The sequence below is a fragment of the Pleurodeles waltl genome, chromosome 4_2 (assembly GCF_031143425.1).
Source record: "Pleurodeles waltl isolate 20211129_DDA chromosome 4_2, aPleWal1.hap1.20221129, whole genome shotgun sequence".
NCBI classification, from domain to species: domain Eukaryota; kingdom Metazoa; phylum Chordata; class Amphibia; order Caudata; family Salamandridae; genus Pleurodeles; species Pleurodeles waltl.
Window position 1 is genome coordinate 973,139,719 of NC_090443.1, and position 14,943 is coordinate 973,154,661.

The 14,943-nt window shown below is 52.8% G+C and overlaps 1 protein-coding gene across 1 annotated transcript; it reads left to right on the plus strand.

Moving 5' to 3' along the window:
• The first annotated feature begins 356 nt into the window (after window positions 1-356).
• On the plus strand, window positions 357-14,441 carry PLK3 (polo like kinase 3). Its single transcript, XM_069232811.1, has 14 exons — window positions 357-666; window positions 5,828-5,935; window positions 6,325-6,441; window positions 6,686-6,815; window positions 7,166-7,349; window positions 7,931-8,129; window positions 8,215-8,341; window positions 9,014-9,120; window positions 9,837-9,948; window positions 10,586-10,669; window positions 10,839-11,001; window positions 11,130-11,259; window positions 11,998-12,108; window positions 12,939-14,441. The coding sequence occupies exons 1-14, from the start codon at window positions 505-507 to the stop codon at window positions 13,131-13,133; spliced, it is 1,929 nt and encodes a 642-aa protein (XP_069088912.1). The 5' UTR covers window positions 357-504; the 3' UTR covers window positions 13,134-14,441.
• The last annotated feature ends 502 nt before the right edge of the window (window positions 14,442-14,943 follow it).

Below are 14,943 nucleotides of genomic sequence, written 5' to 3' on the forward strand. Positions count from 1 at the left end.
GAAGTCATGCATTTTACGTTAACGTTTATTTCGTTTTAGGGTTGTAACAAATGCTTGGGTGAATCGCCATAAATCTGTCGACCACATTCTTCTGTTTTATCTTTGCAATGATGTTAACCGCTCAAATAAAGATTTGAAATAGGCAGAGTGCACGTAACAGAGTGACATTGTACCTCTAGGGCGAGCTGTGCACCCAAGCCAAGAGCAAAAATTCAACGGGAGCCTTTATCCTGAGCGGTACAAGGAGATCTGACTTCCCCTTTAAGGGGGATCAGTGGGCGTGTTCCTCATGCTGTCTGACGTGGGGTGACGTCGCCTGGCTCATTGATAAAAAGGGTTGCTATTTCCCCGTTCTCGAGGACAAGTGTCTTGTTTGGTGCTGTAGGCCGTGAGGAGCGCGCTGTGTGTCACGCGCTGGATGACTAGCTGCTGTCGCGCGCCGTCCGTCCCGACTCTGCCGAGTGACCCTCGCGGTGACCCGTCCTTTACCGCCGCCGCGTTACCATGGAGTCCGCGTGCTACCTGCTGCCGCACCCGGAGCTGTACCGGCCGGTGCCCGCCCCGGAGCCGCGGGAGACCCCTCAGCGGAGGCAGCCCGAGCCCCGCAGGATCATCAGCGACCCCCGCGGGGGCAGGAGCTACTGCAAGGGGAGGATGCTGGGGAAGGTGAGGACTGATGCGGCGTGGAGCCCGGGGAGAGGGGTGGCTGCTGGGGCGGGTGGGACTGAGCCCTGGGTGGCCCTCTCTGGAGAGACCGGTGCCGCAGGGGTGAGTGAGGCTGCAGACGTCTGACGGTGTCACTGGGAGGGGTAGCTCCCAGTCAGGCCGGAGCAGGGTTCGGTGAGCTCTAGAGTGGGCAGTGGCTGCTGGGGGTGAGAAGGGAGAGGGCTGGCTGCTGGGAAGGTTGCCAGGGGCTGGGACACCTGTGAGAGGCTCGGGCTGCTGTGAAAGGCGAGGCTGCTCTATTGAGACTGTGATCAAGAGTCTGGTGAGGGAGCTGCGGATGGGGGGATAATCTTGGGGAGAGGACGATGCTGCGGAAGGTGAGCATACACTGGCTGGCACCTGGTTAGTGCTTCTGCGAGGGTGCGGGTTGGCATGGGCAGAGCATAGACTCGAGGGCCCCCCTGGTGTAAAGCGCCAGGGTGCCTGCAGGTGTAGGTAAAATGGAAACTGCACACTGTTTGCACTAGTACACAGCATGGAAGTGTCTGCGAGACACGGTGTCTGCGCTGAGTTTGTTGGGTGCACATGCACGCGCCTCCTAAGGAGTTTGTGAGGTGTAGCGGTGGTGGTCAGTAGTAAACGGGATAGCCTGTTTTTTGGGGAGGGTGATAGCTGCACTGAGGTGAGAGACCTGGTCTGATGCTGGAGTGGAGGGTTATGTTGGAAGTCCCAGCCACTGCTGGAGGCCACAGAACAGCGCCTAGCGGAACCCGGCGAGGGCCACTGCGGCGTGGGCAGAGTGAATGCGCTGTTTCCGCACCCCTCACCCCCCACTGAAAAGGACGTCTGTTGTATTCCAGAAACCCGTATTGAAAGCATCTTTTTGCCTGGTTACCCCGGGGGTTGCTACACATGCATATGTCGATTTAATGCCTCGGGTCTTGTCGATGCATTGAAGATTTGAATGGGTGATGTCATTGGGTTGATGGGCAGTGAAGGGGGGTTGATGACATGGCAGTGCAGACAGCTCCCCCTGCCTCTTGCATTGATAAGTTCTGTCTCTGCGCTGGTAACGCCATGGCGGTGTTACATTGGCAGCGGAGGGCATCTGCATGGTCGTTTGTTTTTGGGGGGGGGGGGGGGTCGGTGGTTGCTTGATATCTAACGGTGTAACACAAATTGTGAGGCGCAAAAAGGAGCCTGAGGCCAACCACTGGAGGTCCAATGGAGGCCAACTCAGTCTTTGCCCTCAGACTGATAATGCCTAGTGTTGTCCAAAGCTCAGTTTTTCCCCAAACTGATTTGTTACCCGATACCTTTGAAGAGACTGTTTCATACTCACTCGCTTGTGAACCATTGTATGTACATGCACCGTTTGCCATCTATGCCCCATCTACTACTTTGGTGGCATTGATAGGCCTGAAGACTGCAGTAGTTTCTTTGCTTTCAAGTGGTAGGTGGTGCCAGCTTTGTGGGACATGGTGCTGCAAGGCATGTTGGCACAGACCTTAGCGCCTTTCCTTGACGACTGGTCTAAGGGTGTGCCTCCCCCCCTCCTTAGTGGAGACTGAATTTGTTTGGTGGTTGGCACCAATTGGGGGGAGGGGGGTTTTTCGGCCTTTATATTTATTTAAACATCTCTAATTATGTATTAGTCATGATTGGCTTGTGCAAAATATAGGCTTTAGTTTGGGCTGAACGTGCTACTCCGTACGGTTTTTGTCAGGTTAGTGTGAGGAATGTGCGACCGGGCATGCCCGACGCGGCTGTTGTATGCCTTCGTGGAGGAGAGAGGGGCCTTCCTGCACATGTCCCCGGAGGATAGAGGGGCCTTCCTGCACATGTCCCAGCTGCTCCAGAGCCGGGCTGAGCCATGTCCCCGGAGGGGAGAGGGGCTTTCCTGCACATGGGTCCGAGCTGCTACAGAGCCGGCCTGATTCCTGCCTCTGGAGCAGTGGCCTTCAAATTGTTTAATGCCGCGCCCCCCAGTTGAAAAATAAAAATCTTTGCCCCCCAAAGAATTTTTCACAATTATTTTAGAAAGATGGCAATGTTTAAATATGTCTAAACTTATTTAAACATTGCAGTGAAGTACTGTTACCTTTTTAAACATGCAATAACATGCTTCTGCTTAAAACAAAGGCACGTTATCTGTATAATTATTTTGGCCAGCGTTTGGCCGCCCCCCTTGGATCACTTGAGGCCCCCCAGTTTGAAGACCTCTGCTCTGGAGGGTACGGGGGCCTACCTGCACATGGCTCATAGTTGCTCTAGAGCCGGGCTGATGCATGCCTCTGGAGAGTACGGGGGCCTACCGGCACATGGGTCAGAGTTGCCACAGAGCCGGCCTGATGCATGCCTTTGGAGGGGGAGAGGGGCTTTCCTGCACATGGGTCTCAGCTGCTCCAGATCTGGGCTGATGCCTGCCTTTGGAGGGGGAGAGGGGCTTTCCTGCACATGGGTCTCAGCTGCTCCAGATCCGGGCTGATGCCTGCCTTTGGAGGGGGAGAGGGGCTTTCCTGCACATGAGTCACAGCTCCTCCGGATCCGGGCTGATGCCTGCCTTTGGAGGGGGAGAGGGGCTTTCCTGCACATGGGTCACAGCTCCTCCGGATCCGGGCTGATGCCTGCCTTTGGAGGGGGAGAGGGACTTTGCTGCCCATGGTTCCCAGCTGCTCCAGTGCCGGGCTGATTCATGTCCCCCGAGGGGACAGGGGCCTTCCTGCACATGGGTCCCAGCTGCTTCAAAGTCTGGGTGAGGCATGCATTTGGGGGGGCAGAGGGACTTTGCTGCTCACGGTTCCCAGCTGCTCCAGATCCGGCCTGATGCATGGCTTTGGAGGGCTAGAGGGGCCTTCCTGCACATGGGTCTCAGCTGCTCCAGACCCGGCCTTAGTCAGCAGAGCTGCTTCCGGTGTGTCCTTCTCCTCGCAGTCAGGCAGGAAGCGGACTCCCCCCTCGCCCTGTGACGAGGCCTTCTGCTATGTGTACGGGCGAGGCCTGCCCAAGAGTGAACTCTCTCCCGGCCCCGTCTGTGCTGCCGCTGGCTGAGTCACAGGGAGCGGCAGTGAGGTCAGGGACTGTCCGTGAGGGCACCTGGGAGAGCGGCCCGAGCAGGCCGGCAGGACCCCATTGCACCCGGCATTGCCCTGACTGTGATCCAGTCATGACATTGGACCCGTGTGAATATGGGCCTAGCGCCGGACATGCAGTGCACTGGAGCAGTAGGAGGAGAGGCCTGGCAGGACTGAAACTACATTTTATGTCGGGCCTGACAATAGTGCCTTTCAACTCCTGGGGAATAGTCCAGCATTACTACAGCTGTGCAGTCTCTTTGGGAAGAGGGGCCTGGCACGACCGGGGCGGCATTCCGACCTTTCCAGAGCTGGGTTTAGGATGCTGGAGCGGTGCACCGTCACCATTAGAAAGGCTTGGCCTCGCTGTAACGCCCCATCTGTCAGGCGATGGATCTGGAATGGCGGGAGCACTGCGACAGGCCAGTGCTTTAAATGGGCCGGTACTCTCCGGTACTGAGTACCGGCACTTTTTTATTTTGAGAGGGAGAGTACCGGCATATCTCAAGAAAAACGTAATACTTTTAATTGGGGAGTACCGGCACTTCTCAGAAACAAGCAGGTACTCTTGGTACAGAGTACCTGCACTTCTATCTTTCCATTTAAAGCACTGGGCACCCAGCATAAAGTCCAGCCCGTGTTAGAGAAGACGCTTGGGACAGTCTGCAGTTACGGGTGCATACCCTGTGCCAAGGCCTTGCAGGAAGGCACGGTTCACCGAGGGATTGTTGAGCACCCTGCCGGGGGGTGGGGGCGGTGCTTCATTCTGGTCACCAAGGCAGCTTCAAGCATGTGTGCCCTGCCTGCTGCTCTAATCTGTGAATAGAGGAATGTCACAAACAATGTTTGCCAGGAGTCCCGTGGATCTGCCCCCGCTCCCTTGAGACGGATTGGGGTGCAGGGCGAGACCTCTGAATGCTTCAGAGGCTACTTACTAAAACTTGCTTCCAAGGCTTGTGTTGACCTCGGCTCTATATCCGAGAATGTCTTGATTGTTCCATTATCCACAGGCCGAGTACGACTGACTGCACATGGCCGGGTAATCATTCACCCAGAGATTAAAGTGCTGTTTGCTGTAGGCCTTGGACAGCCCTCTGGGCCGTGTTAGAGGCGAGTGTTAAGATACTCTGTACCCCTCCTGTGTACCCCATATTCTGATCGTGCACTCTAGTTGGAAGCATGCCACAGATCACCCAATGCCCCAGGTGTGGAGCGCGCCGGGTTATGGGCATCCATGGGGCGCTGCAGAAGTCCCTGGGAGGTAGGTAGGCGGGGACTTGTTTTGTTTGAAGAATGCGGTTAAACATGAGGTTGCCTTGGCTGGTGGCCTTGCCAGCAAATATTTATCCAGGTCTCTTTGCTAACGTGTCCACCCCTTCAGCCCTTTGAAGGGCGATAAACTGGGTCAGATCTCATGACGTGTGACCCTCGGCCTTCACAGTGGTTTAAGCTCGGCCAGGGCTCTGGCGTGTCCGTCCCTTCTGCCCCTTGAGGGGGATCCTGAGTCAAGATCTTATTGCATGTCCACCCACAGCATATTGAGGGCGACCCTGAGTCACATCTCTCATGGTGTGCCCACCCCTCAGCCTTTCGAGGGCGCTGGTAGGAGGAGGGGGAGTCACCCCCGAAGTTTCGAGGCAGCCCGTGATGTGGGTGAGCCCTTGCTGGAGTAGGCGATTCTCAGTTAAACTGTGTTCCAATAGCAAGTGAATGAATTGGTCGTCGCTACCTGTAAATCAGTGGTGGGCCAAGGTGTCTGTCTGCTCGAGTGTGTGCCCAGCAACTGGAGATAACTGCATGCTAATGGGCATAGATGCGCCTGGAGGCCCAGACTAGCAGCTCTGTACATTCCCCATGCCCAGCATTTTGTGAACCTCCCCAGACCATCTTTGAGGTGAAGGTCTCGCGAGATGTGATTGGTGATGCGGTTTGACCTCATCCAGCGATGGTGCCCTGCCACATGAACCTTTTTATGCTGCTTGGGGGTAGGGGGTATTGCCACCTGGTGAGCTGTGCTCAAATAGATGTGAAAGATTTTATTGAATCATTAGTAGTCCGCCTTCTCATGATCTGTCTTCTTTTCGCAGGGGGGCTTCGCACGATGCTACGAGATGACTGACGTCACAACCAACAGAACCTATGCAGTGAAGGTGATCCCGCACAGCAGAGTGGCCAAACCTCATCAGCGGGAGAAGGTAAGGGTGGCTTGATTTCATTGTAGACTGTGGTCACTGGACCAGTGCACAAGCCATGCTTGAGATGGAGGCCACCTGCCTGGCTTCCATAGGCCTGATCCCCTCCCAGGCAGTAGTTTCTATGGAACTGCTGCTGAATATCATATTTTCTATGGTCTACTCTCTACCACCATAGTGTGGCCAGCGCATGCCACACCTGTATGTGGGGCGCACAGCCTTAAGAGGTGTGTTGGAGCTGATGTGATGGCCAACGGGGATGTGGTGGTGGGGTGGAGCAGTGTGGTTTTACTTTACCGCAGTGGTGCTCATTGTATATGATGGAAGCGCACACTGTGGACCTCAGCCACCCAACACAGCTCCCTAATGGATTATTGTCCCTTTCTTCACAGATTTTAAACGAGATTGAGCTTCACCGGGATCTTCACCACCGCCACGTTGTCAAGTTCTCGCACCACTTTGAAGATTCTGAGAATATTTACATTTTCCTTGAGCACTGCAGTAGAAAGGTAAGCTGCACACTGTCTGGTTGTGCGCTTGCGTCCACCCTCCCTTGTACGTACATCTTGCGTGACTGGCCCAAGAAGCACCTCTAAAGCCGGTGTTTCCACCTTGCCTCTGAGTGATTGGTCTGTCTTGAGTGAGGGAGTGTCTTGGTTGGTGTGAGCTCCTCAAGTACTGGTGAAGATGTTGGAGACTCTCCTTGCATTAGGTTGGGCAACAGATTGACTTAAACTGTTCTTTCTTCCCCAGTCTCTGGCTCACATATGGAAAGCCAGGCACACGCTACTGGAACCCGAGGTCCGCTATTACCTCAAGCAGATCATATCTGGCCTGAAGTATCTACACCACAAGGGCATACTCCACCGGGACCTCAAGCTGGGTACGTTCACAAGACTGACTTGGTCCTTCGTGCTCGCGATGGAAGGTGCTAGGAGCCGTCCTGTGCGCGTCTGTGTCCTAGTCTAGTATTGTTTGGTTAGTTAAACCGATCCCTCCTTCACCAGACAGAAGTGGTAGTGATGGAAAAGGAAATGTTCTGTTGACCCAGAAGCAGTCTGGAGTACACTGAGCTGTGGGGCCCCCTGTGTTGCCCCTTATAGGTGTAAAAGTGCACTTCACAGCAGGGCAGGGACTTGCACGTTTGCTGTTGTCACATGCCATGTTTTCTCACCTGTTTTCTTAGTGCCTCAAGTATTTCGCATATATTCATGTAGCTCTTGTGGTTGGCAGGTAACTTCTTCATCAACGACAGCATGGAGCTGAAAGTGGGAGACTTTGGGCTGGCCACCCGCCTGGAGCCCGCAGAGCTGCGCAAGAAGACAATCTGTGGGACCCCCAACTATCTGGCCCCCGAAGTGCTTCAGCGCCAGGGCCACGGGCCAGAGTCCGATGTCTGGTCCCTGGGTTGTGTAATGTAAGTGAATTGATGCTGGACTCTTTAGTGTTAGTCAAGTGATGAGAGATTGTGGTTGAGCTACAAACACATGTTTATCTAAATATATCTTGTTGTTTCCGGCTGCCTCGCTGTTGCTAGTTCACCTGGGTTAGCCACGTACATCCTGTCACGTGGTTTCCAACCACAGGGCTCTTGGGTGTGTTCAGTCAGTGAAAGCTACATGATTGGTGCTCTGCCCTGTTTTCCCTGATTTAGTGGTCCTTGCTACTGGGACAATGATCTTATGCTCTACATACCAGATTGTTTTAAATATATTTACTGGTTGATCCAAATGTGTAGTCCCAGTTGTTACTCGAGTATTGGTTTCAGTCGGGTGCATAGTATAGCAAGGAAGCCTCCAGGGTACCACTCGCTCGGTTCTCACCTGTTAGTTGTGGGTGATCTTGTGCGCATGTCTGTTGCTTTGAATGTGACTGAATGTTTAGTGCTTTGAACCACTGATGCCCCAGAACTGCATGGTCCACCTCTGCAGGGTTCATTTATTCTAATGTCGGTTACTGCGAGTGTTTGGGTGGTCTCATCAGTGTCCTTTGTTGCAGGTACACCCTGTTGTGTGGGAACCCGCCCTTCGAGACCTCAGACCTGAAGGAGACCTATCGCTGCATTAAACAGGTGGAGTACACGCTGCCAGCCTCGCTGTCCACGTCTGCGAAGCAGCTGCTCATGGGCATCTTAAGACGCAACCCCCAGGAGCGCCTGTCGCTGGACGAGGTTCTAGAGCATTCGTTCTTCACCAAAGTAAGCAGCCTTTCCATACGACTCGCTGGCACGTACTGCCCACATAGCACAAGCGACTTAACCTGACGGTCCGCTTCCTTTCCAGGGCTACACACCAGACAAACTTCCGCCCAGCAGCTGTGTGATGGTCCCGGAGCTGCACCCACCCAATCCAGCCAAGAGCCTGTTTGCCAGAGTTACCAAGAGCTTGTTTGGGAAGAAGAAACTCAAAGGTGAGCATCTTACCAACTTGGCAGCCTCATTTTATAAATCTTTGGCAGCAGCTGGCTTGCCCCTGCAGCCTTTTGAGTTTCCTCTGGCGCGTCTGCTCATCGGGACTTAGCTTCCCTGAATCCTCCATGGTGGGACTTGGCCCCAAGCGCCGAGCCTTTACTCCTATTAACAAACCTACTATGTTCCCAAGGAACTATCTGCATTGTATTCAGCCTGGGTTGATCAGTTTTAGTCCGTGTTCTCTGCCCTTGAGTAGCCCACAGGTGGGTGGGAGAGCCAAACAGAGTAATGTCCAGTTAACCCGTCTGGTTGTTAGCATTTTCAGTCTTGAAGTCTTGCTTTTGTAGATTCGGTGATGGATGCAAGAGTTAAAGGCTTATTTTAGAGAATCAGAATGAGCAAGGTTTCTTCCCTTTAAGTTAAGAAGAAAAATCTAGATGTACTCTAAATCAGTAGCTAGTGGGTGTTCATTTGAAGGCCCGGTGCAGTTAGGCGCGTCACTGCTGTACAGCAAACGTGCAGTTTCTGCAGAGACCTTGGAAACAGCAGGCTGAGGAGCAGCTGTGCAGGCTGAGGAGCAGCTGTGCAGGCTGAGGAGCCTAAACTTCAGCACACTACCCTGGCTGCTGTACTAGATGCATGGCTCATGGTTCTTGCTTCTTTCTTTGCAGCAAAGTGTCCCGAAGAGGAGCAGGATGACCTCTCCAAGCTAGTCACTGGTTTTATGAAGACCTCTATCTGCAGGCAAATGAGCTACAAGACTGTGGAAGGGAATGAGGTGAGATTATTGCTGTTGGAGGCTCAGCGCTCGCATTGGTTTGTGCAGGGGCGTAGCTTCAGGGGGGGGATGTTTGGGGTGTTACACCCACCAATAAATGTTTTCTTTAGTAAATATTTGGGTACAGATACTTTCAGTTGGATATGGTGAGGCCCCTCAGATTTCACCGAGGATTTTTACAAGCACACAAACGTATAAGTGCACTCTTTCCTCTTCTGGAGTTCTTAAAACTGTTTATTTCACAACATATTGTGTCTTGGGTAACCCTAACAATTCACACTGCTCCCCTTTTCCTCTGCCCCTCAGTCCTCCTAATGCCCTGCTTCTCAGGCCATTTTATCATGATATGCCTGCATGATTGTTGGGAATATGAAGCTCACACCTCCAGTCTTGCTGACCAGGCTACGCCCTGGGTTTGTGACAGCATTGGTCTTGGTTTGCTTACTCCATCTCACCTTGCATGGCTAGTGTAAGCTCAGGATTGGGTGGGTAGATTCATAACTGATGCCTCCTTTGCAGCCAGGGATTTCCTCTTGGTACAGAGCCTCAGGCAAGTGCCTTGGCACCAGCAGTAGCTGCCTCTGCCGCGTTGCTCTGTGTGGGGTGGTTAGGAAGAGATGGTCTTGAGCGAGAAACACTCATAGATTTGTGCTGGAAAAATAAGCAGTGACTTAAGTTTAGTAGTGATCTGAAACTTTTTTTTCTTTTCTTAATAGGTCTCTCCTTTGAGTGGCTCCAACTGCAGCCCTGTGGAGACCTTGGCTGAAGAGAGTTCTGGGAAGTCTGTCTCCAGATCCATTCGAGGGACCATGGCCAGCAGCAGTGAAGGTAAGCATGGAGTTGTACACCGGTGCGCTGCTACCGAGCTCGGGGACCTACAGTACCCCCCTTGTCGGCAGGATGGGGTTGGGAGGATCTACGGTGCAAGGGACGCATTGGCCCCCCCACTGTCGGCAGGATGTGATTGGGAAGATCTAGTGTGCAAGGGACCCATTAACCCCCCACTGTCGGCAGGATGTGATTGGGAGGATCTAGTGTGCAAGGGACACATTGGCCCCCCACTGTCGGCAGGATGTGGTTGGGAGGATCTAGTGTGCAAGGGACGCATTGGCCCCCCACTGTCGGCAGGATGTGGTTGGGAGGATCTAGTGTGCAAGGGACGCATTGGCCCCCCACTGTCGGCAGGATGTGGTTGGGGGGATCTAGTGTGCAAGGGACGCATTGGCTCTATGCTCTGCTTCAGCCGCTCTTGAAGGGTACAAGCTTCCAGCAGCTTTAGCAACCCTCCATGGTCTCCCGATTAGAAATGCCTTACCTTAAGTGAGCCTTGTAGAAAGGATTTAATAGGGGGCCTCCAGTAGGTGAGGGGATGGGGGTGGGAAGTTTGGTTCATAATATGCTTTCAATTTGCACGATGTAACTAGCCTTTATTGTACCATTGACTACCTTTCCTTGATTCCTCCAGTTTTGGAAGACTGCGTCTCCTCTTCAGCCATGATGGGGTCTGCCATCAGGATCTTAAAGAACTGCCTTTCCTCTATGCCAACAGGTAATTTAGTCATAGTCTAGGTCAACACGCTCTTCCCTTCCCATCCCCTGGTCCAACTGGTGGTTTCATCCTGTCAGATTGGTTGTGCCTCCTGTTTAGTGTCCTGTCTGTTCATTCTTCTGCCCCTCTGCCAGTTAATTCAACTCTCCTGTACCTGCTTTTTCCGCAGCTGAGAAGAACCCCTCCTGCCTGGCGCAGCACGAGCCCTTCGTCTGGGTCAGCAAGTGGGTGGACTACTCCAACAAATACGGTTTCGGCTACCAGTTGTCCAACCAGAGCATTGGCGTCTTGTTCAACGACGGCACACACATGAGCCTGTCACCCAATCGCAGGTGAGCTTTTTATCCGTGGTAGTCTTGGGGTGGGGCCCAGTAGGCCAAGCGGGGCCTGGGGATGGGCAGACTGCAGGCTCGCGTCCCCAGCTGCAGGAATGACGTGTTGGTTACTTTTCCCCTGGCAGGACGGTCCATTACAACCTCACCAACAGCAAACACTTCACCTTCCAAGCGACCGCCATCCCCGAGCAGCTGCAGGGCCAGATGAGCATTGTGCAGTACTTCGCCTCCTACATGGAGAAGAATCTCATGAAGGTAAGAGCGGGGCTGGCTGTGCTGGGGTGGGGGAGGGGCGAAGCAGGCTGGGAGGAAGGTTAGAACATTGTATCTAGAGTGCAGGAAAGTGCTGAACATGAAGCATGTTGGCTGCAGGTCCTGGTTGGGTTAAAGCTCGGTTTAGTGTGGAAGCTGTGGGTTTGATGGTGGTTAGGTGGGTAAGGGATTGTTAACTTGTGGACTGTAGCAAGATTGAATGATGAAGCTGAAGGGGGGGGGGGGGGGAGTTGCTGGTAAGGTCTAGTATGATTAGGTGCAGTCAGAACGCTGGACAATAATGGTGGTGCTAGGCTAGCATCAACATGGCGGTCAGCAGTGTAAATGGAGATTGGGGGGGGTTAGGGGGTGGTTAGCCATAAGGCAGTAAAACTGGGATCGGGCTAAGGGGCACACTTGTGTGGAATTTAGAAATGTAGCAGTAATACATGACTTCGCAGTACTACTTTGCAGTGACTTGCCTCTACTTTGGGGACTTATAATTTTTATTAAACGAAAGTGTCTTTTACGAACTGAGTATATAGTATAGGGCCTTTCCCTGCAGAAACTGGGTGCTAGCTCGGGCGGTAGTAAGCCGCGGAGCTGCATAGCGCTCTGAGGAGCGGCTCCGCTCTCAGCCTCTGTGGGTGGCGCAGAATGTCGCCGGGCTGGTTTGGGGCCGGTGTGTGGAGTTTCACCTGGACTGCCTGTAACAGTTGGTTTTCTGTTTCCTCTTTGAAGGGAGGTGACCTGCCCAGTGTCGAGGAGGCCGGCCAGGCGCCCCTGCTGCTCCTTCAGTGGGTGAAGACCGACCATGCCCTGCTGATGCTCTTCAGCAATGGAACCCTGCAGGTAAGGATGGGGCCGCCCTCGCGCGCACCGCTGCTTCGGGGCGTGGTTCACTTCCGGGGGCGTGGCTTGAGGACTTTATTACTGCAGCGGCCTGGGCTGTGGCATGTAATGGTGCTATCTAACGTCCCGGTGGATGATCCTTTCGTTTTTATTACGGTTCGAGGCAAAGGGTCGCGATGGGCCCTGCGGCCTATGGGTGGGCGACGCATGGTTAATGCTAATCTGCCCTGTGTACGCTGGCAGTCTTCACATCACTGCGCATGCGCCAGTGTTTTGTAGAGCGTTCACCTGTAAGACACTAACTCGTGGCACTTTGCGCATTGGTCTGCTGTGCAGACGCCTAGCTCGTTTGGGTGACCGTATGGGGACTAATGAAGGGATTTCCCAACAGGACTGGGTTGCCCAAACCCACATGGATTGTGTTTGGGTTGGCTGTAGTAAGGCGCAGGTTTTATAACCCGCCTCTAGCCCAGGGGAGCTAGTAGAGATCAGCTGGTCCTCTCCCCAACTGCAGGCAGCTGCCTTAATGTGCACTACTAGTGCCGTAAACAAAGGCTCCATGCGTAGGTCTCCACAAGAAGGGAATCGGGTACACGGTGTTAGCCCATGGCCGCTACCCTCCAGGTCGTAGCATGGGACCCTAATTATAATCGAACCCGTGACTATGGAGACTTTTCGAGGTGGAGGGATGGTGATGGGTGAGATGTGGCACCACTTACAGTGGTGAATGTCGTGGGACTTTGTCAAGACAAAATTCAGGCCAACATTTGCTTTGATTCACCCTTCAAATGTTGATACATCAAGTAAATAAAACCATTTTGTTCTTCCAGGTGAATTTTTACAATGACCACACCAAGATCATTCTCAGCAAACCTGAAGAGTCCTTCTTGCTCACTTACATCAACCGGGACCGCGCATCCTACACCTACCGGCTCAGCTCCCTGGTGGACCAGGGCTGCAGCCTGGAGCTGCAGCACCGCCTGAAGTACACGCTGAAGCTCCTGCAGCAGAAGGCTGAGGCCTAGACATGAGGCTTTGGTGACTCTGGAATGGACTCTGCAACGATGTTGCCCTGCGAGACTCCCGTGCAGTGACCAAGGACAGCGCTCCTCGGTCTACAGGTGGAGGCAGGAAAATGTGGACAACCTAAACCGGGCCGTGCTTCGTCTCACTGGAGCAGCTAGTCCAAGAACTGTGCCTGCCGTGGGTATGTGGCCTCTGGAGTAACCCTCTAAGAAGAGGGTGACTGGCCCATCGCGTGACATTTCGTGTGGGAGTGCTGGTTGGTGGTGGCGCCCTTGAGGCAACATTTGTCCACCGAGGAAGATGTGAACTGAGCCTGAAGTTCCTTGAAGGAAAAGGGAACTATGGTTGCACTATCAACCCAGAACATGAATCGGTACTGAAGTTCTTACCAGGCTTCACCAGATTGGGCAACTATTGCCAAAAAGCAGCGGAGACTGCAGACTGCTTCCGAGAACTGAGTGTCCCCAAGGACCATGGTCTGCTGTTTGACCAAAGTCTCCATCTTGTCTTTGCTAGCCTTTTTCCTCTTTGCTTTGGCATCTGGGGTCTCCAGCCAATTCAGGCATGTGCCGGCTGCTGCTAAGCCTGGAGACTTAATTTGTTTTTCAGTTTTTTGGAAACCGGTTGCCTGCAATTCCTAGAGTTTGTAACCTCTTGCCTGCCGCTTTTCCAGAAACTTTTTAGATTCCAAGGGATGAATGTCAGCCAATCCCTTGTTAAAGTTGTTGAAACCTAAAGGTTGCCTCTTGTTACCAAATGTGCCATTTCAGAAAACCTAAGCTGTGGCCAGGCAAGATGTACTGGCGGCCACCTAGTGGGCATGGTGCATTAATGCCCCCGAGCTCTGATTTGACCTGCGACTGCAATAAGTGTTGCACTAGATTGATTTGGCAGACCTGCTTACCCTAGTTTTGTTCCCAACGTTTTTTTGTTTGTTTTTTATATTTGTTACTGCCTACCTTGGTTCAGGTGGGAAGTGAGTTAACTGTCTCGCCTACAAGCAGTCTCGAACTGCCTGGCACCTGCTGCTGGACTGAACTGTGATACATAAAGTGCAAGAAAGTCTTGCCACTGACTTGAATGATTAATCCAGGGGTGGCTGGGAAGAGACCTCCCCAGTATTGTGAACATGTGCGTTTGAAAAGCTCCGACGCATGACTGAGATGACCTTCTACGTCATCGGCCTGAAATATTTATGTATTTATACCGGATTATTTATTTTGCACATTTTTGCATATTGTGTTGATCTGAGACTTTCAGATTTAAATTTGTTTTTTATTTAAAATAAAATGTGAATAGAAAAATGACCGTGTTTTTGGCTGGTTTGCTGCTGTGGTTGGATTGTCCGAGCACAGCTTGTCATGTGATACATGTGATAGAAGTGTGTATCCTGTGAAACCAGGATTATTTATTCCCCCCCCTTCCTGCTAGGAAGCCATCCAATTTAATCCGTTTATGACGCTTAATGCAGTCTAGTGCCCGGCCGAATCTATGCTGCAGGCTCCGAGATTGACTAAAAGCCTTTCCAACTCTCGAGGTGCCATCACCTTGAAGTGTAAATCAAGGGAGTCTGGAAGCACTTTTTCTGGAAAGAGTGGGCAGTTTGGCTTTAATGGTAAGATACTAAAAGCCACTCGTGACCCATTGTTAAATCCTAACCCCCTGAATAGTGGGCATGGGTAAACGAGAGGTGCAGGTATGGAATATGGACGTAAACCTGTGACCCAGTGCTGACCCCGAACTTTACCAATCAGGGTCTCGACTGTCGAGCATATTTAAGACAGTCTGGCCTCTGCCATCCCAGGTGCA